Here is a 27,254-nt window from a genome sequence, read left to right on the forward strand (position 1 = left end):
GATTGCACGCGAGCAGCACACGTGCAGCGCTGTGCGCTCACGAGCCGCGTGCAACGTTTGCCCGCCCCTGTACTAGAAGGTATCAGATAGATTATATAATGGTAAGACAGAGTTAGGAGCCAGGTTTTAAATTGTAAGACATTTCCAGGAGCAGATGCGGACTCTGAAGACAATCTATTGGTTATGAACTGTAGATTAAAACTGAAGAAACTGCAAAAAGGTGGGAATTTAAGGAGATGGGACCTGGATAAACTGAAAGAACCATAGGTTGTACAGAGTTTCAGGGAGAGCATAAGGGAACAATTGCCAGGAATGGGGGAAAGAAATACAGTAGTAGAAGAATTGGTAGCTTTGAGGGATGAAGTAGTGAAGGCAGCAGAGGATTGAGTATGTAAAAAGATGAGGGCTAGTAGAAATTCTTGGGTAACAGAAGAAATATTGAATTTAATTGATGAAAGGAGAAAATATAATAATGCAGTAAATGAAGCAGGCAAAAAGGAATACAAACGTCTCAACAATGAGATCGACAGGAAGTGCAAAGTGGCTCAGCAGGGATGGCTAGAGGACAAATGTAAGGAAGTATAGTCTTATCTCACTAGGGGTAGTGAGATAGATACTGCCTACAGGAAAATTAAAGAGACCTTTGGAGAAAAGAGAACCACTTGCATGAATATCAAGAGCTCAGATGGAAACCCAATTCTAAGCAAATAAGGGACAGTAGAAAGGTGGAAGGAGTATATAGAGGTTCTATACAAGGGCGATGTACTTGAGGACAATATTATTGAAATGGAAGAGGACGTACATGAAGATGAAATAGGAGGTACGATACTGCGTGAAGAGTTTGACAGAGCACTGAAAGACCTGAGTTGAAACAAGGTCCCGGGAGTAGACAACATTCCATTAGAACTACTGACAGCCTTGGGAGAGCCAGTTCTGACAAATCTCTACTATCTGGTGAGCAAAATGTACGAGACAGGCGAAATACTCAGACTTCAAGAAGAATATAATAATTCTAATCCCAAAGAAAGCAGGTGTTGACAGATGTGAAAATTACCAAACTATCTGCTTAATAAGTCACTGCTGCAAAATACTAATGTGAATTCTTTACAGACGAATGGAAAAACTGGTAGAAGCCGACCTCGGGGAAGATCATTTTGAATTTCGTAGAAATATCGGAACACGTGAGGCAATATTGACCCTACGACATATCTTAGAAGATAGATTAAGGGAAGGCAAACCTTAGTTTCTAGCATTTGTAGACTTAGAGAAAGCTTTTGACAATGTTTACTAGAATACTCTCTTTCAAATTCTTTAGGTGGCTGGGGTAAAATACAGGGAGCGAAAGGCTATTTACGATTTGTACAGAAACCAGATGGCAGTTATAAGAGTCAAGGGACATGAAAGGGAAGCAGTGGTTAGGAAGGGAGTGAGACAGGGTTGTAGCGTCTCCCCAATGTTATTCAATCTGTATATTGAGCAAGCAGTAAAGGAAACAAAAGAAAAGTTCGGAGTAGGTATTAAAATCCATGGAGAAGAAATAATAACTTTGAGGTTCGCCGATGACATTGTAATTCTGTCACGAGACAGCAAAGGACTTGGAAGAGCAGTTGAACGGAATGGATGGTGTCTTGAAGGGAGGATATAAGATGAACATCAACAAAAGCAAAACGAGGATAATGGAATGTAATTGAATTAAGTTGGGTGTTGTTGAGGGTATTAGATTAGGAAATGAGACACTTAAAGTAGTAAAGGAGTTTGGCTATTTGGGGAGCAAAATAACTGATGATGGTCGAAGTAGAGAGGATATAAAATGTAGACTGGCAATGGCAAGGAAAGCGTTTCTGAAGAAGAGAAATTTGTTAACATCGAGTATAGATTTAAGTGTCAGGAAGTCGTTTCTGAAAGTATTTGTATGGAGTGTAGCCATGTATGGAAGTGAAACATGTACGATAAATAGTTTGGGCAAGAAGAGAATAGAAGCTTTCGAAACGTGCTACAGAAGAATGCTGAAGATTAGATGGGTAGATCACACAACTAGTGAGGTGGTACGGAACAGAATTGGGGAGAAGAGGAGTTTGTGGCACAACTTGACAAGAAGAAGGGACCGGTTGGTAGGGCATGTTCTGAGGCTTGGAGGGCAGCGTGGAGGGTAAAAACCGTAGAGGGAGACCAAGAGATGAATACACTAAGCAGATTCAGAAGGATGTAGGTTGCAGTAGGCACTGGGAAATGATGAAGCTTGCACAGGATGAAGTAGCTTGGAGTGCTGCATCAAACCAGTCTCAGGACTGAAGACAACAACAACAACGACAACATTTCTGTACTTTTGTCTACCAACTGCACTAATTTTAAAGGTACAGAAATCCATACCAAAAGTACTTCTGCCTTTTCTGTGTGTTGTAAATGATTGTAAAAATTGGACAGTTAAATGACAAAAATGCTACACAAATGATCAGAGAGATGGTTTACAAATAAATTAAATGTGGACATGGAAGGTTGATAAAGTATTACTTCTAAATTGTCCTGCCAAAGTATTATTTCTAGACTCCTGATTTCTCATTGCATTTTCAGATTAACTGGCAAACAATAGTGTGTTGTGGTAACAACAACAAAAAAGGAAAGTAAAACTTAATTACATGTATTTGAACTGTTACAAACAAACCTGAATGACAACACACTACGAGAGTATTCCTCATTATTATGACTTTGCATAACTCAACACTGTTACCAAGTTATGTCTTAATAAGAAACTGACAATGCCTTGTATCCCGGCAAGTGTAACTGAGGCTGGGTGACTGTTACAATACACTTCTGGATTTCTCCTCACAAAAACAGTTCTTTTGGAGTCTGGGCAACAGCTTTTGTGACTTACATAATCTGTATTATCAGTAACTTATTCCCCTTTTCTTCTAAGCTATCTTCCACAGTTTTATTTTTCCTGTCCTTTAGTGAGTGGTTTTTTCCCCTCTTCTTTTGGTCACAAAATCTCCCTTTTGAATATTTTTCCATATCACTTTTTTCTTTTGTTACTTGCCTTTAATTTTGTTTGATCTACTTCCTGATTTATAATTTTGTAGATATATTTGTGCATACTAAATGCCTTAGGTTTTATGAACATAAATCACTTCTACCAATTATGCTACCTGTATGCCTACGTCTTAACATTCTAGATGACTCAGAATTTGAAATATGGCATTTTTCCTATGAATATAAGCATATCTCAATGATTTGGGGTTTGTAAGTAAGTCAAGAAGGACTCTTTATAACACACATCAAAACAGGCACTAAATCAAGTATGAATGTTTGAAAAAGTTTAATTTTACTGTTAAGTATAATTAACAGCAGACTGTCTTTATTTCTTACTTATTGTAAAGCAACTAACATTTAACTTTAAGTACACTTGCATAAGCAGAGAGTAATAAAAGAAGTTTCAAATTTAACCAGAAAAGTTGTAATAAAAGCAGGCGGGCAAAATGCTGAGTTGTATCAGTAACTCAATATATCCTGTATATTTTAGTATTACAGCTTTAGGAAAAAAAAATTATCACGGAATAAATGCACCTGTAAACTGATGTTTTCAACATTACAGCCAGTTGTGGAATACAAACTCCGTTCAGTGAGTAATTATCCAACATTGTACAGATTTTTTTTTTAATAGAGGTTTTACACAAATGTTCTTACTTATTGCAAATCTACAGGACATTTAAAAAATGGTTTAAATGGCTCTGAGCACTATGGGACTCAACATCTGAGGTCATCAGCCTCAGAACTTAGAACTACTTAAACCTAACTAACCTAAGGATATCACACACATCCATGCCCAAGGCAGGATTCAAACCTGCAACCGTAGTGGTCGTGCGGTTCCAAACTGAAGAGCCTAGAACCGCTTGGCCACACCAGCCGGCTCAGGATATTTAAAACTTCGTAAGAACTGGACTATAACTTTTACACTAAATTTACTGTAACTTTAAAGTTTCAAAAATGGACTTTTACCTACATCTACATACATACTAAGCAAGCAATTGTATGGTGTATGCTGAAAGGTACCATGTACCACTACAAATAATCTCCTTTCCTATTCCACTCGCATATGGAGTATTGCAAAAAAGACTGTCTATACACCTCGAAAGAAGCCGTAATTTCTCATATCTTGTCTTCATGGCCCGTACGTAAAATGTACGCTGGTGGCAATAGACTTATTCTGAAGTCAGTTGCAAATGCCTGTCCTCTAAATTTTCTCAGTAATGTTTGGCAAAAAGAAGATAATCTTCCCTCCAGGAACTTACATTTCAGTTCACAAAACATATCTGTTGACTAAACTTACCAGTAACAAATCCAGTGGTACACCTCTGAATTTGCTTCAATATCTTCCTTTAATCCATCCTGGTGGGTATACCAAATACTTGAGCAGTACTAAAGAATGGGTCATTCAAGTGTTCAATATGGGGTCTCCTTTGTGAAGGACCTTAAGATTCCAAAATTCTCCCAAAAAACTTAAAAATTCGATCCAACTCAACCTATATCATTTTAGTCACTCAACAACCATACTTTCTCATATACTCAAGTGTCACTAGCAAACATTTGCAGATTGTTGCTCAACCTGCCCATCAGATTGTTCATGCACAGAAAGAAAGTATTCCTGACAATATCCTAGTCTCTGACGAACACTTACTGGTTAGGAAAATGTACTAGTTGCTATTTCTTAAGAAGTCTGAGCCACTCGCACATCTGAGTATCTATTCCATATTCTTGAGCCTTCATGAACAGTCTGCAGAGGGGCACCATGTCAAATGCTTCCCAGAAAGCTAGGAATATGGAATCTAGCCTGTTGCCCCTCATACATGGTTCGCAGGTTATTGTGCAAGGAAAGGGCAAGCTGAGTTTCGCAAGAGCAATTCTTTTTAAATCCGTGCATATTTGTGGACAGAATCTTTTACATCTCATGAAAATTTATTATATTAAACTTTGAATATGTTCAAGAATTCAACAGAATACCAATGTTAAGGATATTGGTCCTTAATTCTGTGGGTCCTCTCTTCTACCATTCTCACATACAGGAGTCACCTGCACTTTTTCCAACCACTTGGGAATTTGTGATGGGGCAAGAGATTCACGATAAATACAAGCTAAGTAAAGGGTCAGTACCGTACAGTACTATCTGTAAAACCAAGTTAGGTCTCCATCCACACCTTGTGACTTATTTGTTTATTCACTCTTTCTGTTGCTCCTCAAGGCCAAGGATATCTATTTCTATGTCCTCCAAACGCAGTCTGCGTGACAGTCAAATGACGGTATGCCTGGTTGGTTGGTTGGTCGATTTGGAGGAGGGGACCAAACAGCGAGGTCATCAATCCCATTGGGTTATGGAAGGCTGGGGAAGGAAGTCAGAGGTGCCCTTTCAAAGGAACCATTCCGGCATTTGCCTGAAGCGATTTAGGGAATCGCGGAAGACCTAAAGCAGGATGGCCAGATGTGTGTTTGAACAGTCATCCTCCTGGTTGCAAGTCCAGTGTGCTAACCACTGCACCAACTCGCTGTGTGATAGTATGCCTGCACAATCCTCCTGTGTGAATGATATGTTTAAAGATTAAATTTGAAATATCAGCTTGCCTTTTGCTGTCTTCCATTGCCACACCAGACTGGTTAGGAGTGGCTGGATGGAAGCTTTCGACTCGCTTAGTTTTTTTTATGTTTGACCTAAATTTTCTCGGGTATCGGCAAGATCCCTCGAAGGTAACCTGCGGAAGTTGTATGCCTCACTTGTCAATCTTTTTAGACACGTGAATTTCTACTAACTTTTCTCTGTCTACATTTGCTATTCTTTTTTGATATGAGAGTGCAACGCTCTCTACTTTATCATCATTTTACGTATTTTGTTATTAATACCACGGTGGATCTTTTCTGTACTTAATCCACTTACTTGGCACATACATCTCCAGCTCACAATTCAAAATCATGTTTAAGCTTTGCCCGTAATTCCTCTACATCATATTGGAGCTAAATGATAACCATTCATCGAGTAGAATGCTAACAACTGCTTATCTGAAGACAGTTTTCAGAAAATTGTTCAGAACTACTTCACTAGACTGGCTAACCACACCACTTGCAATGAATCCACAGATATCCCAGTCTATGTTCAATACATTAAAGTCACTTCCAACTGATACTGCATGTTTGTGGTATTTCCACGCTACTTAGCATAGACTTTCTTGCAATGATTCTACAACTGTTAAGGCAGAATCAGGTGGCCAGTAAAAATATCTGATGATTAACTTGTTAACTTTAATTCACCTAGGCTCGTTACTCACATACAGATAACTTCACAGACACTTTTTCCAACCTCAACACAGACAATATTTTTGTCGACTAATGAACAATCCCCTCCTATGGTGCCTAACCTGCCTTTCCAATACATGTTCCACATCTCAAATATTTTGGATCTTTCTACTTCGGGTTTCGCCGAGTCCTCAATTTCAAGAATAATTTGAGCGTGAGAACTTTCTTGGAGCGCAGTAAATTCAGGAACGTTGTTATGCATGCTTCAGCAACTTACTGTCAAAATTTTGACAGTTTAAGTGCCATTACATTGCATGTGACTGATTTCTCTTTTTGCATACGAACTGATAAGCATTCATCAATGACCTCAAACTATTGCCTAGCTTAAAAAACTCCCAAAGTACTCTGCTACCTGAGTAGCTCTTTCCTATGTGTACTGCACCCCTAATCTATCAAGTGGAATCCTACAATTCTTCCCTCCATGACACAGGTATAGAAATCTGAAGACAAGACCATCACAGAACTGATACAGCTTCTGGTTGAGGTACTCCGTTCGGCTCCAAACCAAAACACCCTGATAAATTCCAATACAATAACTGCATGCGAGGCTAGCAGCCATCACCACTTCTGCCAGCTGCCCCTATAAGCTGTGGATACCCTCAGAACCTGAGCGACAGGTGTCACTGTTGCCAACGAGTCACATCCTGCAGATGACTGTGCCTTGCCCCTTTGACAGCGAGAGGGAGCTCCGCCTCCACCTCTCGTATGAGGGCCTCCAGCAAACATACCACACAAAGCAATTCTTACTTTTATCCTTAATATTCAGCATCCCATTACGAATGACCAACTTTTGGAACAGAGTATAGATAAACCTCACTTTGTAGAGGATGAGTACGTGATCACCAATGATACCCAAGAATTAACGTTGATGCAAACTGTGAGAGGCTGGACATTGGTTGGAAGGGCCAGAACAAATTTAAAAAATCTCAACATCCCCTCAATCCACCTAAAGCAGATAGCACCATGACATGAGGTGATAATGACCTACCTTGCTAAATTCTGCTATCCCAATTCAAGGGATATTAAAATTTTGGAATGATGGCCATGCTGACTAAATTAAGATGAGGAAATCTGTACCATGCCATCCTGCTCACTCAATGTAACTTGTTTTGTTAGCTGACTACTTATGCCACTTCCCTCAACCCAGAGGCAGAAAGGGCAAAACATAGTTGAGTAGAAAGCCATTTTAGCCACTTAAAATTTGACTACTCCTTTTTAAGCAAGCACACTAACAGTGAAGGATTTTCCCATAGATATAAATGGAAATTTGATTTGTACGAGACAGACAGTTGAGGAAGCATTCAGAGCCAGTATCAAAATGTCAGCATTTTGCATAAGAGGGATTTATGTCTGAACAAAGTACTGGCTGAAAAAACTGAAAACATTTTTATCTTAGCTTTATTAAAAGTATTTTAGTGTAACACATTTATTATCCAAGAGAAGTATTTTACAAGCAACAATGGGAAAACAAGGCTTCATAAAAATTCCAATTAGGTAGTGATATACTTGGCAATGCGGTGTAATTGTTAGTACTATGAATAGGGAACATACTCCTTACCTTTTATTCCTCCTCTGTTGGAATGGTTTGTGAGTGACACGATCCTAGAATAACAGAGTAGTCATTTAATCAAATGCCTATTTAACCTTGATCAATAATGGCACACAATATTTTTAAACTGGTAAATCTGTTTGATTTAATACTGATAATATGCACTACGCACGATTAATATTACTTGTAGAACATATAGGTCAAGGAGTAGTCTACCCCATGTTACAAAGCTATAGGGCACAGGATAACTGAATCACATCTATAAACTTGGACAAGATGTATACTGAAGTAAAAATTTAAATTTATCAGAGGAACCTTGACATTACCAGCCAGGAAGTTCTCCACATTCTCTCTCTTCATCCTTTTCATTGTAATGGTGTCATCATATTTTTCAACTTGCTTTTTTGTCACCAAATTTACAAGATGCTCTCAGACTATCCAGTAAAACAGCATAAACATGGATCTTTGTGAGGAAATATTTACAGTGTTCAAAAATTATGCACATTTTCTATTCTTGACTAAACATTTTACTTTGCAGCAGTGTGATCACTGTTGTTAAATTCCCCAAAGGAGAAGATGAATACCGTGTACTCGACAAATTTGAATCTGCACCTTGGTCTTTTATTTGTAACATTCAATAGCCCACTGTTTTACTCTGCCAGTAAGTTTCATCTTATTCATGCATTTCTTACATGAGAAAGTGAATCCGTGGCTTGCCAGCAGTAATAAATTTATGCATAAACTGTCCAGTTCTTTTTAAAATGGGCCAAATATCTTTTTTCATATTTTCTTTATGTAGCATTTAGCAAATGAAGCACCTGTCTTGCACAAAGCTTACTCAGGGCTAAGTTTTCATGTGGCCTGTACCACACTTTTCCATCTGATATACCTATTATGTATGCTATTTCATAGACCTCTAATCTTAGATTTTCAAATACCAAGTTGCTTAATTTCTCAACTTTTCATTATAGCAGCTTCGGTAGGTTATTCATATGGATCATCTTCAAGATGATGTATGGCCATTTCAAATTCAGCTGTCCATTTCTTGAACACTGAAGGGCATATTTCTTATAAACCATCAACTTGGAAAGCTAAGCACATGTGGCAGCCCATGGCATGATATTTACACATTTCCTGTGTCTCCTCACTTATTGAATTATTTGATGAACCTACCCCCCCCCCTCTCTCTCTCTCTCTCTCTCTCTCTCTCTCTCTCTCTCTCTCTCTCTCTCTCTCTCTCTCTGTACACACCATGATATCAAAAGTACCCACCTACTGCCAGGTACTCCATATCAGCAACCTCAGTAGTCATTAGACATCGTGAAAGAGAGCAGAATGTGGTGCTCCACGAATCTCACAGACTTCTTAACGTCATCAGGTGATTGGGTGTCACTTGTGTCATACATCTGTATGTGAGATTTCCACACTCCTAAATGCACTGTTTACGATGTGATAGTGAATTTGAAACGTGAAGGGACACATACAGCACAAAAGCTTATAGGCCGACTTCGTCTGTTGACTGACACGACACTGCTGACAGTTTAAGACGGTTGTAATGAGTAATAGGCAGACATCTATCCAGACCATCAAACAGGAATTCTATGCTGCATCACGATCCACTGCTAGTGCTATGACAGTTAGGCAGGAGGTGAGAAAACTTTTGATTTCATGGTCGAGCGACTACTCTTAGCCACACATCGCGCCAGTAAATACCAAACGATGCCTCGCTTGGTGTAACGAGCGTAAACATTGGATGATTGAACAGTGGAAAAACATTGTGTGTAGTGATGAATCATGGTGCACAATGTGGCAATCCGAGGGCGCGGTGTGGGTACGGCGAATGCCCGGTGAACATCATCTGCCAGCTTGAGTAGTACCAACAGTAAAGTTCGAAGGCGCTGGTGTTATGGTGTCGTCATGTTTTTCATGGAGGGGTCTTGGACCCTTTGTTGTTTTGCGTGGCACTATCACAGCACAGGCCTACATTGATGTTTTAAGCACCTTCTTGCTTCTCACTGTTGAACAGCAATTTGGGGATGGCAATTGTACCTTTCAACACGATCGAGCACCTGTTCATAATACACAGCCTGTGGTGGAGCAGTTGCACGACTATGACATCCCAGTAACGCACTGGCCTGCACAGAGTCCTGACCTGAATCCTACGAACACCTTTGGAATGTTTTGGAATGCCAACTTCATGCCAGGCCTCACTGATTGACACTGATACCCCTCCTCAATTCAGAACTCCATGAAGAATTGACTGCCATTGCCCAAGAAACCACCCAGCACCTGATTGAAAGTATGCCTGCGAAAGCGAAAACTATCATCAAGGCTAAGGGTGGGCCAACACCATATTGAATTCCAACATTACCAATGGAGGGTGCCACGAAAGTTATTTTCAGCCAGGTGTCTGGATATTTTTGATCACAGTGTATTATTCAGCTAGCACTGAACTAAGTCAGTCATAGTTCTGAATATAAAGTCTATCAATGAAACTAATCTTAATATACTGACTCATTGATCTGTGGATGTCATTAATCATAAACAAAAACATCCATACCCCACATGGAGACTGATTCTCTATCATACCAACTGCCAACGGTGAGGCAGCACTAAAATTTGAAAAAGCTTCTGTGCTTTACACATATCTGATCTTACCCATGTCTTAAAAACTTGCAGCCTGAATCTCATTACACCATCAAGACTAACATGTAATGATCTGACTGTGACATTAAGATCTGAACATCTGAATGTAGCATACTGCACAATGCTGGACCATGTCTGAGATGTGAATTAAGAGGGAATTGATTCTTGAGATTGGTGACGTATCAACACAGGACTTTTCTGTACAGAACTGCAATTACATTATCAGGTAGGATGGGAGTGTGTTATTACATATCAGTACCACTCCCACAGGGGCATCACAACATAAGTGCCAGTTTCTGTCAGACACCAATAGCAGTAATGTGGGATTTGGTGGACCTACGGGGCGCGTCCGCTGAGCCACACCTCCAGCGGCTCTGGACTACGAGCTCCTTCTGCCACCAGGATGTAGGACAGCCGGTGGCAGCCACACAGTCCACTCGCACTTTGAGCCTCTACTGTGTGACGCTATGCAGATGCTGCCTTGTCGCAGCTCCAACAGCGCTGTTCATGCCTTCATACGGGAGCTTCATTCTTAGTGCTATTGAATGAACTGGCATCTATTTCTTGCTACATTATTTGTAATAATGTCTTCGTATGCTTGTAGAAATACAAGTTAAATATACATTCTGTTTACTGTGTTGACTTATTGACAAATTATTTCTGCTTCTGTCCAGCTTTTGTACACCAACATTTGCCCCACACTGTAGCCCACCTCTCCTTACCGCTGCATACAAATTCGTACACAACAGGGAGCAAGAAATAGGTGCCATATTATCTGCTATGACCACAGATGCTGTTCAATATTTTGAGCCAAATCGTGTTGACTATACTGTATCTAGATTGAGATAGAAGTGTGACTTCACACACTGCCAAAAGTTGGTATTCCTATATTGTAGGAAGAACTTCGTCTAATGCAATTTCTAGATTTTCTTTACTGTGATACATCATTTAATCTTAATGACTTTAAAGACATATAGTGATAAAATTACTTAACCAAATTAACAAAAGAGCTACCTCTATGTTTAATAGTAAGAAACATGCAATTTAATACATAAGCTTGACCTGGTACCAGTCATACATAAATGCATATGCTGCTGTAGATCAAGTAAAGAAGGATTCAGATAATCACACTAATCAACTCACATTGGTGCGTTTTGCATTGTCTGGGAATAATTTATGTCATTATACAACATTCTTTCTAGTGATCACAAGTCCAGTCACAGAAGCTCATTGTATTGTCATTACAGAGATGTAGAGTTTTAACATCACTTTTGCCAGTGTATCTCCACAATTTTTTTTTTTGACAACTGTGGTTCATCCCCACTGCTATACTTCTTTAGTGTGGCCTTTCAAAGTTCAGTATAAGCCATCACTGCCTTTGACATGACTGCTCACCATACACAGAATATATTACACGATTTTGAAAAACTTCGTCCACATGACTGTCCCCAACGATCTGTTGGCACTCAAGAGTCAAAGTGGCATGCTGTTTTCTCTACGCCTAACATCTTACAAAGGTGCTATGTTTGGAAACACCCATGTTTCAATTATTTTGATGATAACAATACATACTTCTAACATTTTCTATATTAAACACAACATCCAACAAATAAAAGAAGAAATTTCCTTCCAATAATTTGCATTGCTCAAATGATCTCTCAAGTGCAAAGCCAGCGACAGATAAAATACAACAGAAGGCTTCTCATATACTACCTGCTTAGCATCATAATCAAGAAAAGAGGATGATTTAAACCATGTAACCAACAAAAAGTTCTACAAGTGCACAGTAATTCAGTAATTCATGTTCAAAATTGAACTTATTCTATTTACCAAGATATCTTACCTCTGCAGGTTCACGATCAACATGTTCATTATGTTGTGTATTCCTGCGTGTCTCCGCTGTAACTGACTGAATTTCGTCTTCATCCTCACCAGTGCTCCCACCTGTAGACTGGAACAAAACAACATTGTTATCTGTCAGCATACTGAAAAACACATGCAGATAATTAGGTTCTCTTTCTTATTGCACGTTTTTCGGAAGTACACTTATGCCACACCAATATTTCACAATTCCTCAATATTTAGAAATTTGCCACAAGGAAAAAAAAAAATCCATCTCGTATGTCCTAGAACTGGTTGACTTTTGGACAATATAGCAAGGGTTCATGATCATTCTTATTTGGCCACAGTATTTTTTCTATCACTTAACATGATCCTAACTTCTGGCCATCGTCTATGCATGTAAAAGTATCACGTTGCTTTGTGATTCAAATATCGTGAACTAGATGATGTATATGTATTACAAGCAAACTGGGCCAACAGATGGAAGTAGCATGGAATTATTTCTTGCAATGGCACCCAATGCATCTGCAATCACCTGTGTGCGCAATTTCAGAATTACATTACAGCCAGAGGAAGAAATATAACACACTAAAATTACTGTCAAAGGACTATGATGTTATGCAGTGCATGACCTGTACAATATGTAAGGAAAACTTCACTAAATAGAATCACTTTAGAATGCTGGTAAAATTTAAATTACATACATTAAATTCAGTTATGAGGATGAAGATGTGGAACACAAAAAAGAAATCCAAAAGCATTGTTCAATTTGTCTTGGAGAAGTATGTTCCAAGCAAAGCCTAAAGGGATGGCAAAGACCCACTGTGGTTTAATTGCTATGTTAGAAACTGTTCTGCAAATAGAACAAGCTTTATCTCAGATTCAAGAGACGTCAAAACCTAGCTGTTAAATAAAAGCTCAACAAAGCAAAAAGAAGCACACTGAGAGCAACGAGAGAAGCATTCAATGACTTTGAAAGTAAAATTTTGTCAGCTCTATGAGCTTTCGGTCTTATGTAAGATAAGTAAGTGGTTCAAAATCATCTACTCACTCACTCAGACCATACTGGCACCAAAACAATAGATAACAGAGAGAAGACTGAAATATTGAAGTCAGTCTTCTGAAACTGTTTTCATCACAGATCTTCACACTGTCCTTCATTTCAATTACTATATGAACATTGAAATGGTAGATATCAAGATAACCAATCACAGAACAGAAAAGCAACTTGAATGCTTAGAAGCATAAAGGCATCAGGACCAGATAAGATACCTACAAGATCGTACAGGTATCATGTGAAAGAACTTGCTCCTCTACTAGGAACAGTTTATCACAGATCAGTGGAGCAATGAGGACTACCTACTGACTGGAAGAAAGTGCAGATCACTCCCATTTTCAAGAAGGGACTTAGGACAGTGCACCTAATTACACACCTTTATCATTGACACAAATCTGTTTTACAATTATGCATCATGTTTTATTAACAAGAATTATGACATTTTTGGAGAACAAAAATCTCCTGTATAAAGAATAAACATGGATTTTGCAAACAGAGATCATCTTAAATTCGTCTATCTGTAACTCCAGGAGTTACAGCACTCAGGTTTGTGCTATGTTCCTTGACTTCAGGAAAGCATTTGACACCATCCCATACTGCCATTTAGAACAAAAAGTATGAGCTTATCAAGTTTCAGACCAGATTTGCAACTGCATTCAAGACTGCCTTGTAGATAGAACACAAAATGTTGCTATTAATGGAACATGTTCAGGGTACCCCAAGGAAGTGTGATACGACCATTACTGTTTACAATGAATATAAATGATCTAGTCTGATGACTGGATGCTCTTTAAGACTGTTCACATATTATGCAGTTGTCTAGAACAAAGTAGCAATGCTGGAAGACAGTATATTGAATTGAAGAATGACCTGCAAAGAATTGATGAATAGTGCAGGCTTTGGCAGATGACCCTCAATGTAAATAAATGTAACATATCACACATACATAGGAAAAGAAATCTGCTACTATACAACTACACCAGTGACGAGAAATTGCTGGATACAGTATCTGCCATAAAATATCTAGGGGTAACCACCCATAGCAACCTCTAGTGAAATGACCACACAAAACAAATAGTAGAAAATGAAGATGTCTGAGAACTTCATAGGAAAAATCATATGGAAATTTTACTCATCCATGAAGAAAGTGGCTTATAAGGCACTTGCTGACCAATTCTTAAGTATTGTTTATCAATATGGTTCTGTACCACATAGGACTGATGAGTGGGAGAGAGAGAGAGAGAGAGAGAGAGAGAGAGAGAGAGAGAGAGAGAGAGAGAAACGTCTTGTGTAATGACCACAATGAGAAAATTTGAGAAGTTATGATCAATAAAGAGCCTTACCAATAATCATTCTTCTCAGGCACCATTCGCAAGTGGAACAGGGTAGGGATGGGTAATCAGTTATTGATACCAGAACTACCTTTCACCACACACCATTAGGTAGCTTGTAGAGTATGATGTAGATCAAATGCAGAAATATATTTACATGCAAATTAAAGAAAAGAAGAAGATTGTCAGATAAAATAGCAAAACAGTTGTGGAAAACCAGTTTAAGAATACACTTCCACACACATGAAACACTCACATGAAAGCTGACACATGACAAATTAAGTTGTAAAATCAGTACCTCAGATGTGTGTAATATTAAACACAGTTGTCAAAAACGGTATATAGGCCAAACTGGTAGAACTTTTGATACCATATTTAAAGAACATATGTCACTATGAAATGATAACGGCATTTGGAGATGATATAAATGAAACTAAGCACTTGGCAGGACGAATACACATACATCCTGAAATTTTACACATGGTGCCTAAAGTTCATTTTTTGAATCTCTTAGAGGAACTTTAAATATATGGACATTATCTGGAGAAACCAGATAAAATGCTCAATCTCCAGTCTGACGTATCAGTGAATTTTAAGAATTCTAGTGAAGTACTCAGATGGCTAAGTCAACAGCAGCTGTCCAACTTTCCTATGGTGCCAGTTGGCAATAGACAACTTCAGTAGCTCTCTGCACTTGCTGAGTCATCATAAATGTGCAGGTGGACTGAAACCCAATGTACAAAAGCAGGAAATGAACTTCAGACTACCTCAGGCAAGAACTGCACACACGAATATTCAAGATCAACGTTTTAATTTAATTATGAATTTTAATAGATGCTTTATGTTATGTGAAATATAAATGATATCCCCTAACGTGTCTTCTTCAGATGTTCAAGGCCATTTTATTTGCCAACATACACTTGGAACTTTAAATATCCTCACAAAAAGAAGTTGTGTAAGATAAGATCAGGGGAGTGAGGAGGCCACAGAATACTGCCATATCTGGAGGTAAGTTAGCAGGGAAAATGATCCCACAAGATAGTCACTGATTTATGAGGTGTGTGTGTGTGTGTGTGTGTGTGTGTGTGTGTGTGTGTGTGTGTGTGTGTGTGTGTGTGTGCGCGCGCGCGCGCGCACACGCAGCTGCACCATCTCATTGAACCACCTTTGTGCAGAATCATTCACACTTAATTTTTTAGAACCTAAACTCACAGCATATGAGTGAACCAACCATTAGAGCTCTGTATCACAGGTGCCCTAACCCTCTCCATGTTTATGGATATAATGGCTGTGCTGACTGGGCCAGGTGGTTTCATCATCATGGAGCCAGTTGTCTTTAAATTTTGAACCCAAATTTTAATGGTCTTGCAGTCTGCAACAGATCAGTGGACCGGAATATTAGCCCTTAGAGCTTGACAGGCAGGGCAGTCTCAACTGTGTAAATACCGCAATAGACTCGTGTCAGGCATCATCCAACATGAACTTCCATTCACTGTAACCATGGCATCAGGGCTCCCACTGCTGTATCTCTTGTGCTGAGGTGTTCAGTAACTGTCAGCAAGCAATGTAACTGTGAGGAAATGCATTCCTCGAACACACACCACTATTGTTTGGAGCAATTCCTAAAAAGAAAGTCATTTGTGACTATAATAAAAACCTGGGTGGAGGGAATATATCTATCTAGTATTGTGCAACCTACAGCTTCATCACGAAATAAAAAAAGTGGTGGCGTAAGATGTTTTTCTGGTTGTTAAAGGTAGCAGTAGTCAACAGCTTCATGCTGTACAACCTGGATACTACTTCAACCAGAAATTCAAGTTGAACCACAAGAGACTCAGAGTGACACTTCTGAAAGCTCGCACTGGTTGGTTGGTTTAAAGGGAAGGGAGTGGGGGGGGGGGGGGGGGGGGGAAGGGACCAAACAAAAATCAGGCATCGAAAACCAGTCCTAAGAATAGATATGTCTCCACTACAGTGAGTGGTTCATTATTAAGATAAAGTTCAGGTTCTGGATGAATGGTATGAGGCTGACAGAAGTGCACGACACATGATTTCGTGTCTGAAAACTGGAAGCGGGGCTAGAGCCCGTGACTGCGCCTTGTGAATGGCTCCCTGTAGGTGCCGCTCAGCAACACCAGTACTGGAGGAGTAATATAAAATGCAGAAGCCATCTGCATACAGAGGAGGGGAGACTGACGGCCCTACAGCTGCTGCTAGGCCGTTAATGGCCACTAAACACAGAGATACACTCAATACGGAACCCGGCGGAACGCCACTCTCCTAAATATGAGGGGAACTATGGAAGGCACCGACTTGGGCTGGAAAGTACATAGCGACAGGAAGTTTTGGATAAAAATAGGGAGCGGGCCCCAGAGACCGCACTCTTACAATGTGGCAAGAATATGATGTTGCCAGGTCGTGTCATATGCTTTACATAAGTCAAAAAAGATGACTACAAGGTGTTGAAGTCTCAAAAAGGCTGCTCTGATGGCAGACTCGAGGGACAAGATTATGAGTTGTAGAGTGAACCTGGCAGAAACTGCCCTGACATGGAGCCAGTAGGCCACGTGACTCCAGACCCAACCCAATCGCCAACACACCATACATTCCAGCAGCTTACAGAGAACGGCGGTGAGGCTGATGGGCCAACAGCTATCCACATCAAGTGGATTTTTACGAGGTTTTAGCACCAGAATGATGGTGCTATTCCGCCATTGCAATGGGAAGACACCATCGCACTGGATCTGGTTGAAGATGATGAGGAAATATTGCTTGTAGTCAGACGAGAGATGTTTAATCATGTGACTGTGGACCCGATACGGCCCAGGAGCTGTGTCAGGGCAATGTGCAAGGGTGCTGAGGAGCTCCCACTCTAAATGGGGCATTATATGGTTCACTGTGGCATGTAGTGAACGCCGTTTGAGGGTGCGAAAGGCTGGGGTGTAGTTCTCTGATGCAGAGGCTGGAAGATAATTCTCGGCAATCGCATTTGAGTCAGAGGGCACGCCAGTTATGTTAACGCCAGGGACACCTGTTGGAGTCTGGTACCCAAAAAGATGTCTGATCTTCATCGAGACTTGGGAAGGTGACGTATGGCACCCAATGGTCGACACATACCTCTCCCAACAGTCCTGTTTCAGTCGTTTTACGATCAGGCGAATGCAGGCACGGAGCCGCTTAAAGACTTAAGTGCTCTAGGGAATGGTGCTGCTGATGTCGCTGTAGAGCTTGCTGACACTCTTTAATTGCCTCAGCAACTTCTGGCAACCACCAAGGGACCGTCTTTCACCGGGGGCACGCTAAAGAACGAGGGATCGCGTTTTCTGCCACAGTAACAATTGTTGTAGTCATCTGCTCAGCCATCATATTGATGTTACCGTTTGGGGGAGAGTCAACGGTGTCTGTAGAGGTGAAAGTTTCCCAGTCTGCCTTGTTTAAAGCCTATCTGGATGGGCATTCATGGGCCTGATGCCGGGGCAGTGACAGGAAGATGGGGAAGTGGTCACTACCATACAGGTCATCACGTACTCTCCAGTGGATAGATGGGAGAAGTCCTGGGCTGCAAATGGATAAATCAATGGCCTAGTAACTACCATGAGTCACACTGAAATTTGGCGGCCCCAGTATTTAAGAGGCACAGGTCGAACTGAGACAGTTAAGTTTCGATATATCTACCTTGGCCAGTAAGCACAGAGCCACCCCACAGGTGGTTATGGGTGTTAAAATCTCCCAAAAATAGATAAGGTTTATGGAGTTGATCAATCAGTGCAGCTAATACATTCAGGGGTACTGCACCATCTGGAGGAAGATATACATTACAGACAGTTATCTCCAGCATCATCCTTATTCTGACAGCCACAGCTTCAAGAGGGGATTGAAGGGGCACAGTTTCACTACAGACCGAGTTTAGGACATAAATGCAAACTTCACCAGACATTATTATAGTCGCTACGCTTCCTGTAATATCCTTCATAGCCATGGAGGGCAGGGTCCGCATTGCCGGGAACCAGGTGGGCAATGCAGAAATCAGGTGTAAAGCTTAACAGTTACTGTAGCTCAGCCAGATGGTGGAAAAAACTTCCGCAATTCCACTGGAGGATGCTATCATTGTGAGACTGGGAAGGCACAGAGCATTCAATGAGGCAGTTTACACCTCAGGGTCAGCTGCTGCCACCAACTTATTGCCAGAGCAGTCTATATCCATTGTGTGTGTGAGGGTCTGGCAAGATCTAGGTCCTCAGCGGACACCAGAACTCCACCTTATCCCCAGACGCAGATCTTGTAGGTGGTGGTGGTGGTGGTGGGTGGTGGTGGTGGTGGTGGTGGTGTGGGTGCGACCACAATTTCCTTGGTTTTAGGGGTCTTCTTTTTGTACTTTTCCCACTGCTCCTTGGGTTCCTCTGGCTAGGAGGGCTTCACTGATTCAGTCTCCGGGACTGAGGATGATCGTGAAGCCCTACAACCAGCTGCTTTTGGGCACTTCAGCCACCAGTGTGTGTCATCTTTCCCATTAGCAGGAACCTGGGAAGGGAGTGACCCAAGGGACCCCCCTCCTGGCGAGAGGAGCTGGCTGAGAAGTGGAGACTGGTGTCCCCGACAGATGGGGAGGCAGTGCTCCCGAGGTAGGTTGTGCGGGAGCAAATGGGGAGGGGGGTGGGGGGAGGGGTAGCAGTGGCCCCCCCACCATCAAGCAGACAGGTGTAGTCTTCTGGCTCCGAGAGACTGGAATTTGCAGAACTGATGGGGCTACAACTGTTCTCGTAGTGGCGGCGTATGAGGAGATCGTAACCACAGGATGCAGGCGCTCATATTTTCTCTTAGCCTCAGTGTACGTCAGTCGGTCCAGGGTCTTGTATTCCATGATTTCTCTCTCTTTCTGTTTAATCCTGCAGTCTGGCGAGCAAGGTGAATGATGGTCTCCGCAGTTGACACAGATGGGAGGCGGGGCGCGTGGAGTATTTGGATGGGATGGACGTCCACAGTCTCTACATGTGATGCTGGAAGTACAGCAGGAAGACATAAGGCCAAACTTCCAGCACTTAAAGCAACGCATTGGGGGAGGGATATATGGCTTGACATCACAGCAGTAGACCTTCTCGGGTAATGTGTATCACCCTCAAAGGCCAAGGTAAAGGTGCCAGTGGCAATCTGATTAACCCTCGGACCCCAATGGATGCGCTGCACGAAATGAACTCCTTGTCGCTCTAAGTTGGCGCGCAGCTTGTCGTCAGACTGCAAAAGAAGGTGCCTGTGGAATATAATACCTTACACCATATTTAAGTTCTTATGAGGCGTGATGGTAAGGGGAACATCCCCCAGCTTGTCACAAGCGAATAACGCCCATGACTGGGCACAGGATGCCGTTTTTATCAAGACTGACCCTGACTGCATTTGGACAAGCCTTCCACCTCCCCAAACTTGTCCTCTATATGCTCTACAAAAAACTGAGACTTTATTGAGATAAAGCAATCCCACCAGCTCTCATACATATGAGGTACTAGGCCGAATAAGGTTCGTTGCCATCCTTAACCTGGTGTTCCTCTCATGGTGTGGCCAACGAGGGGAACGATTTAGGATCATACTTCCTTGCAGTGTACTGAGACTTTGAATGCTTAGGGACTGCTGGTGTTTGATCACCAGCAAGTGATGACGTGGTGCACGTCATCCTCCCTTATGCCACCCCACTCCAACCAGGGGCCCTCCCCAGTGGCAGGATGGCCACTGCCGGGAGTCCCAATGCCCCAGGGTGACGGGCATCTACTCCTTGGCATATGTGGGGAGTTAACAGCACAGGCATCAGTGGATGGATCCCTGTGTAGTGAGGAGGCTAAAACCAACAGGGTACATGGCAGCCCCACCGCAACAGACTGGCTACTGTGCTGGATATGAGGTGCAAAGAATTCCATGGTGATCGGCAGTGCAGGAAATGACACTGCATAGTGGATGGAGGAAAACACACCCAGGAAGGTGTCCTCGCTCGAGAGATGGAGGATGAGCGGGACTGCAACGCCACGACAAGAAAATGGGCTCACTCTTCAGGAAAGTTTTGAAAAATGGATATCAGACCCTACTGGGAACCATCACATAAAGGCTGAAAGATGTGAGACTCCTTTTACTTGCCTCTTATGACAGGCAAGAATACCTCGGGCTTATTCTAACCCGCAGGGGGTGCTCTGGTTGGAAGTGTATGGGACACAAACAAGAAAGAGGGGAATACCATCTACCGTCAATGATGAGGAGAGACTATCAAAGCAGTCACACTTCATTTACTCCAATGAAAAATGTAACAGTAAGGACTGTACTGTTTGCAGTAACAGCAAGGTAAAAGGTGGTAGAAGGGAAACTGTTTACTACTGCAACATGTGATCCAGAAAACCTGGATTCCATCTTGGTTAATGCTTTGAAAAGCACCACACTTTGAAGAAATATAGGGCCTAAGTGACAAAATATATTCCATGAAAGGTAACATGACATGTTCAATGATATACCATATGTGTAGTCTGCATTAGTTTTTACTTCAACTTGATACACAGGACTAACATGACAAGGTTGAATTTACAGTCATGTCTACTACTGTGGATTTTTGTAAATTTAGCTGTCAAAAGTGTAGAGAACATATGGAAATGAGTTTTACACACACAGCTTTACTCCCGCTCTTCAATTTTTCTGTATCTGTTGTGCACCCAATTACACATTCCCACAAGTTAGCTAGTAACAAATACCTGACGAAGATTTTGAGCTGCTCTTGATATACAAAAATAATAAAAAATAGTTGCTAGTTCAAGTAAGCTTGTTGTCATTAGTGTTTATATTCCCATTACAGTTAAGGTCATGACACCATGAAAAAACTATAGTGGGAAGTAATTCTCACTATCTTTCTTACTCCTTAAAGAACATTACATTATCCTGCAAAAAGCTGAAGTCAGATGTAGCTCTAAGATATATATTCTTGAAGAAAACTTACTTCTGTTGAAGGTAAATGAACAACTCCTGTACTGCGCCTCTTTTCACGGAGTTTTCTACGGTCACGTTGCTGTTGTTTCCCTTTGTTCATGTGGTTTGCCCTGAAATACAGAATTTATTTTTAAATATGTGGTTCAGTTAATATCCAATTATTTGTTTCAAATCTGGAGGTAATGAAACTAGGAGCACGATTCTGAACAGTAATTAAATACTTTAACTTCACTACCAAACTTCACATTATTAAATGATTACTTCCTTGGCAATAGTTGCCATATTTATTGGACCTAAAACATAAAATTCTAAATAAAATCACAGCCAGTAGTACCATACAAAATTACCACCTTGATTTTGTAGGCATTTAAAGACAATTTCATTCTTTATCATTCACATACAAAATGAAACAATATTGCTATTTGATTATTATCACCTGTTAACATGTTCAGTAATGGGTTGTCGTACAGGAACACATCTGTTAATTCTTTTTTCCTTTGCTCTTGATAAAGGCTTAGGACTAGCATCATGATCTGCTGGAAAACTGCCACTAACATTTAGCGAGTCTGCTGTTTTCCCATCTCCTCCACCTCCATCTTCAACATCACCACCCCCTGGATCTAAAAAAATATAGAACAAACTGGACTACACTCACTCAAATTACTAAAGTACAAAATTGTAGGTGCCAACATCATTAGTAAAAAAAATCACATAAGGTCATTGTGCAAAACAGAAATGAGTTTCTAGGCTTAGAATAAATTCAAAGTCACATTCATCATTGTTGTGTCATTGTCAGGCAATCAAATGAAAATGAGAAGATGGGGAAAAAAGTTAGCTATTTATTATTTCAAAAATAATCACCATAACCATTAATACATTTATCCCAATGAGAGACAAGATAGTCAATGCCCTAATGGGAAAATGTTTGTGGTTGCTTACGGAAACAATTGTACCTGGGCATGCTTCTCTTCTTTGTCTGCAGCAAATCAACAACCACGAACATTTTTATTCAGGGCTCTGAAAGAAATTGCTTCAAGAGAGATTATGACTGTATGGAGGATGCGAAAGGGCTTCCCAGCAAAACTTTTGCTACCTTGGCAACATGCGAGCTGGCCCACTATGCTGCAAAAGTTTTGCTGGAAAGCCTTTATACAGCATCCATACAGTCCCGACCTCTCCCCATGCAATTTCCATAGATTTTGTATGCTGAAGGAAGACATTCATCGCCATTTATTTGCACACCTGGATATAATCATGGTTTTGTAGGCATGCAAACATTTTTCCATAAAGGCACTGACTGCCGTGTGTCACAGTGGGATAAATATAGTAACAGTTATGGTAATTACTTTTGAAATAATGAACAGTTCACTGTTTTCCATCTGTCTTTTTCATTTGAGTGTCCCTTCTTAACAACAACAACAACAACAACAACAACATGATCTTGAATTTACGGTTATTGTGATTACTTTCGAAATAATAAACAATTTACTTACTTTTTTCCATTTGTCTCGTCTTTATCCGATTGTCCCGTATACTAATCTTATAGGACATTGGTCTACCAACTGGTGCCTACAACACTAGTGGGTATTAGTACTGGAAAGGGAGGTTATGATCTGAGGTCTCACTGACACTTTAGATACCATACCACAGGAATTAAAATCCTGCACCTCTGAAATATTAAAACTTGTGCCTCGAGCATCATACCATTCATTTTGGCAGCATCTCATAACTCTTGTTCATTAATATTAGTTATCAAAATCTGAGTTTCTACTTCTCCTTCACAGAGTTCCCCAATTATTCTTACAAAGTAGAGCAGATTCCATCCAAATCCTATGGCTACCATAAATTTCAAGACCTGTGTAAGGTAACTAAACTTTAACTTCCACACTACAGTTAAGGAAATGTCTTAACACCACACTATACAAATGATATACTGCAATCTGCTACTGAGGTAAGTGCAGTTCCTACAATATATTCAGCTACTGTAATCTGGCATTTTCATGCTAAATAATGTTTAATGGGATCCTTAATACATATTAGACACCTTCAACTGGTCAGTCATTTACGTTAGATGTGTCTTTAAATCACTGTGAGATCATCCAGTTCCTTTCTGCCTAAGATTCATATAGTAAAATCACTCTCTCTACCAAATCACAGGTTCCCATCAATCAATGAAACTGTGCAAACTGTCACTAACTAAGGAAACATTTAAAAAATGGACACTAACAATGAGTATGCTGTTAGTATTGTGATGACACAAAAATCTGCCATATGCACACCACTACCACTTCAATCCATTTTCATCACTTACAACAACAGTCAACTGTGTACTACCTACACACAAAATAACAAGACTGCTCGAATTGGTAATGAATGTACAAAGAATTTCCACAGAAGAACAGCCCACCATGCCTTTCCATGTACAATGATTACTATGCAAGTACACGGAGATAACACAGTTGGTGCTTATCATGTATATGTTTACACTGATGCATAATTTGAAGAGCTCATCTTCCAAGACAACAGTCGGCCATCTAGGTTTTGTCTCAGACTAAGATCTTCAGCAGCCAATAATTCAGCAGATGGAGTGACACAGCTCTCTCTCTCTCTCTCTCTCTCTCTCTCTCTCTCTCTCTCTCTCTCTCTCTCTCCTCCCCCCCCCCCCCCCCAAATCACGCCCAGAATGCGCACGCACGCACAAAACCTAAGCTGAACAGAGCACATTAGCAATCTTGCTGGGAGGTGTGATGGTGCTTGTAGCCCAGTCCCCACACAGTTGCTGTATTAAGAGCCATTTTGTAAGAAGAAAGTTATTCATGTTACACAAATATCATTAACACCATACACAACCTTATATTTGTTGTGTTCATGTTTGGTATAGTCTATTGCCATATAGATATCACTTCAGCCATATCAAACTGATATCAATTTTGTAAATTTCAAACACGTGCAGGTTTGAAAATATCTTCTTTGTCCAAGACTGTATCAATGTTTTAGCTATGCCATGTCCTGTCTTTTTACATTTTGACTAAGTTTTAGTACATTTGACAACTGGTTGAATTATTACTACTACAATGATTCTCCCTGGTTTGTGGAAACCAAATTCACTTCCACTACCCAATCATACCACTATGTTATAAAACCGCGTACATCAGTTTGCACCTCAAAACAATATTGATCACATACTGGAGTTCTCTACGTATCATTTTAGGTCCTGAAGCGGGAGGTGAACCAAGCCATTAATATTTCTGTTTCAGGTTTGGCAATTTATCAATACTGAATTTTCAAGTTAAGCTTTCTTTGGTGAGCAGCATTTGATCTACTGAAACAGATCAAACTGTATGATACTGCAAAAACAATTTTGTAACTATACGGAACATTCACAGACAAAACTGCTGGATTGCCAATGTAGACATGGACAGTATTTTGACAATAGCTTGGACAAATTCCACAGGGCTTGCTCCAGAAGCATGGAACTGAATAATTAAACACATAATTCAAACATTACAAGTTTACGCACGCACTACCTTTCACAATTCCAGCTGCAAGTAAATATTTCTCGATTTAACGTTATGGGCACAATTTCACTTCTCAAAAGATTTGTTATTATTAGTTAAAAATGCACAGGCATTCAATTCCAGACTTTGTTACTAGTTTTAATTACACTGCCAAGAGACAATGAACTTTTAATAAAAGTTGTTAACAGCAAGTACAAGGAAAACAATTAGCAGTTCAATCTTTTATACCACTGAATTCTACAACACATGCAATGGGAGGTGATCACTGAAACAATATGCAAGAAATGCAACTTTAAAGGTGCACATTTAACTTTATTAATTTCAAAGTAACACCCACACATGCCAACATGCGTGCTTTAAAGATAAAGAGATCGAGATCCTTTGATACCCCAGACAAGTATGAAACAACTCGGTTTCATTTCTGTATCTTTTATTATTGCCAATGCCTGTCACCATCACATAACTGTTCAAAAATTATTACACACACAGTCAAAAATTGCTGCACATGAATTCTTAAAACATATATTAAATCACTGTCATGTGTTTATACTATTATTAGAATTTCTACTATTTCAAATGACATAAAATGTGTCAGAATTTCTGTTAACAAATGTTCTACTGATTTTCTTTTCAGTGTTTTTATTTTACTTTTTCGAAAAATATTCACCATGTTTCAAGGTTTCAGATTAGCACTAAAACTGCAATTGAAGTACAGCTCTGCAATTATTCCATTTTTGAAAATTTCTGTTAAAAATAAAGTCTACACAATTTAAAGAGGCGGTGATGATAATTCTAGGAAAAATAATACTAACACAAATTTTACTCCAATAACTGCATAAGCATCAGATTTGTAAATGTAACTGTGCTCTTAGGGTACGGTACAATAAAAAATACAGAGAATGAAGATGGATTTCGATATTCTGATGGTAATTTTGTTGCAAACATGATACACATGGAACTACGGTGTTAAATTTATTATTAGGGATTCTCTTTGCAACTGCCAAACAAAACAGATGTCACTATTATCATTACATTGTGGTGGATGGGACTTGCAGCGACATGTGGAACAGAATTATGGTACGATTTTGTGTTTTTAAGAAATGTGAAGTGCTGATAAATGTCTAGGTCCTCTTAGTTTCAGATAAAGTTGCAGGATCAACTGAGGTCTTACGACAAACTTTTCAATAGCTAGTCTGAAACTTTTTGCAAGTTTACACCACAAAATCAACATGTTACTGCCAAAAACAAAGTTCTTCACAAAAGATACAACACATATGGTTCTCTCCCAAAATCTACAGCTCAGTGATGCTGATCTTGTATGAGGGAAGATAAGCTGCTGAACCTGGCATATAATATGCCACATCTAGCTACTTCAGTTTCATATTTGATTGTGAAGTTCTTGTTTCATATTATCTTCACATGAGTTACACTTTTTGTATGTTAAAAAATGGTATTTTGTGTCAAAAGTCTGATCTTATAGGTAAGATTTGTGCAAAAAAGTGTGTCAACATTTACCATAGTAATTATGCTTTACCTGTCTTATGTGGAATGGTTAACAGATCACAAACTCTGTTCAAAGTGTAATATTATCAAATACATTAAACTCATGTGCTGACCAAACTAGTTTTTTATTCAGAAACTAAGGTTTGTGGGAGGTATGTTGGGAAGATAAAAATACCCAACTTAAAATTCTAGCTGACAACCAATTATCTTAGCAAACATGGTATGATCTTTTCACAGATCTTGTGAGTACACTTAAAGAGACATTTATGATGCACTCAGCTTAGATTTGTTTCTTATGCTGTTGATTACAGGAACCTATGATTCAACTGCTAAATTCCATACCTGGGTAAATATGTTCTAAGAGTCTCACCTGTATGATATGGCTTTGGGCAAATGACATCCTCAGCACTTGTGTCTGACAAGAAAGTATCAGTGAAGTAAGTGATATCAACCATTATCTAACACTTCTAGTTTATTAAAAAAGCTTTAACTAAGGTGAACCAACAATATTTTACATT

At 40.0% G+C, this 27,254-nt stretch overlaps 1 protein-coding gene across 3 annotated transcripts in view; it reads right to left on the reverse strand.

Moving 5' to 3' along the window:
• LOC126184842 (PRKC apoptosis WT1 regulator protein-like) overlaps positions 1-27,254 on the reverse strand; it is a 57,500-nt gene that overhangs the window by 3,321 nt on the left and 26,925 nt on the right. For 2 of the 3 annotated variants that reach the window (XM_049927450.1, XM_049927452.1), the window contains exons 3-6: positions 22,152-22,335; positions 21,726-21,825; positions 12,375-12,482; positions 7,895-7,938 (exon numbers count right to left, since the gene is read on the reverse strand). In XM_049927450.1, coding sequence (XP_049783407.1) covers positions 7,895-7,938; positions 12,375-12,482; positions 21,726-21,825; positions 22,152-22,335 — 436 coding nt within the window. The remainder of the gene's footprint in view (positions 1-7,894; positions 7,939-12,374; positions 12,483-21,725; positions 21,826-22,151; positions 22,336-27,254) is intronic. The other variant, XM_049927451.1, reaches the window with a different exon arrangement.

The sequence above is a fragment of the Schistocerca cancellata genome, chromosome 4 (genome assembly GCF_023864275.1).
Source record: "Schistocerca cancellata isolate TAMUIC-IGC-003103 chromosome 4, iqSchCanc2.1, whole genome shotgun sequence".
Lineage (NCBI taxonomy): Eukaryota > Metazoa > Arthropoda > Insecta > Orthoptera > Acrididae > Schistocerca > Schistocerca cancellata.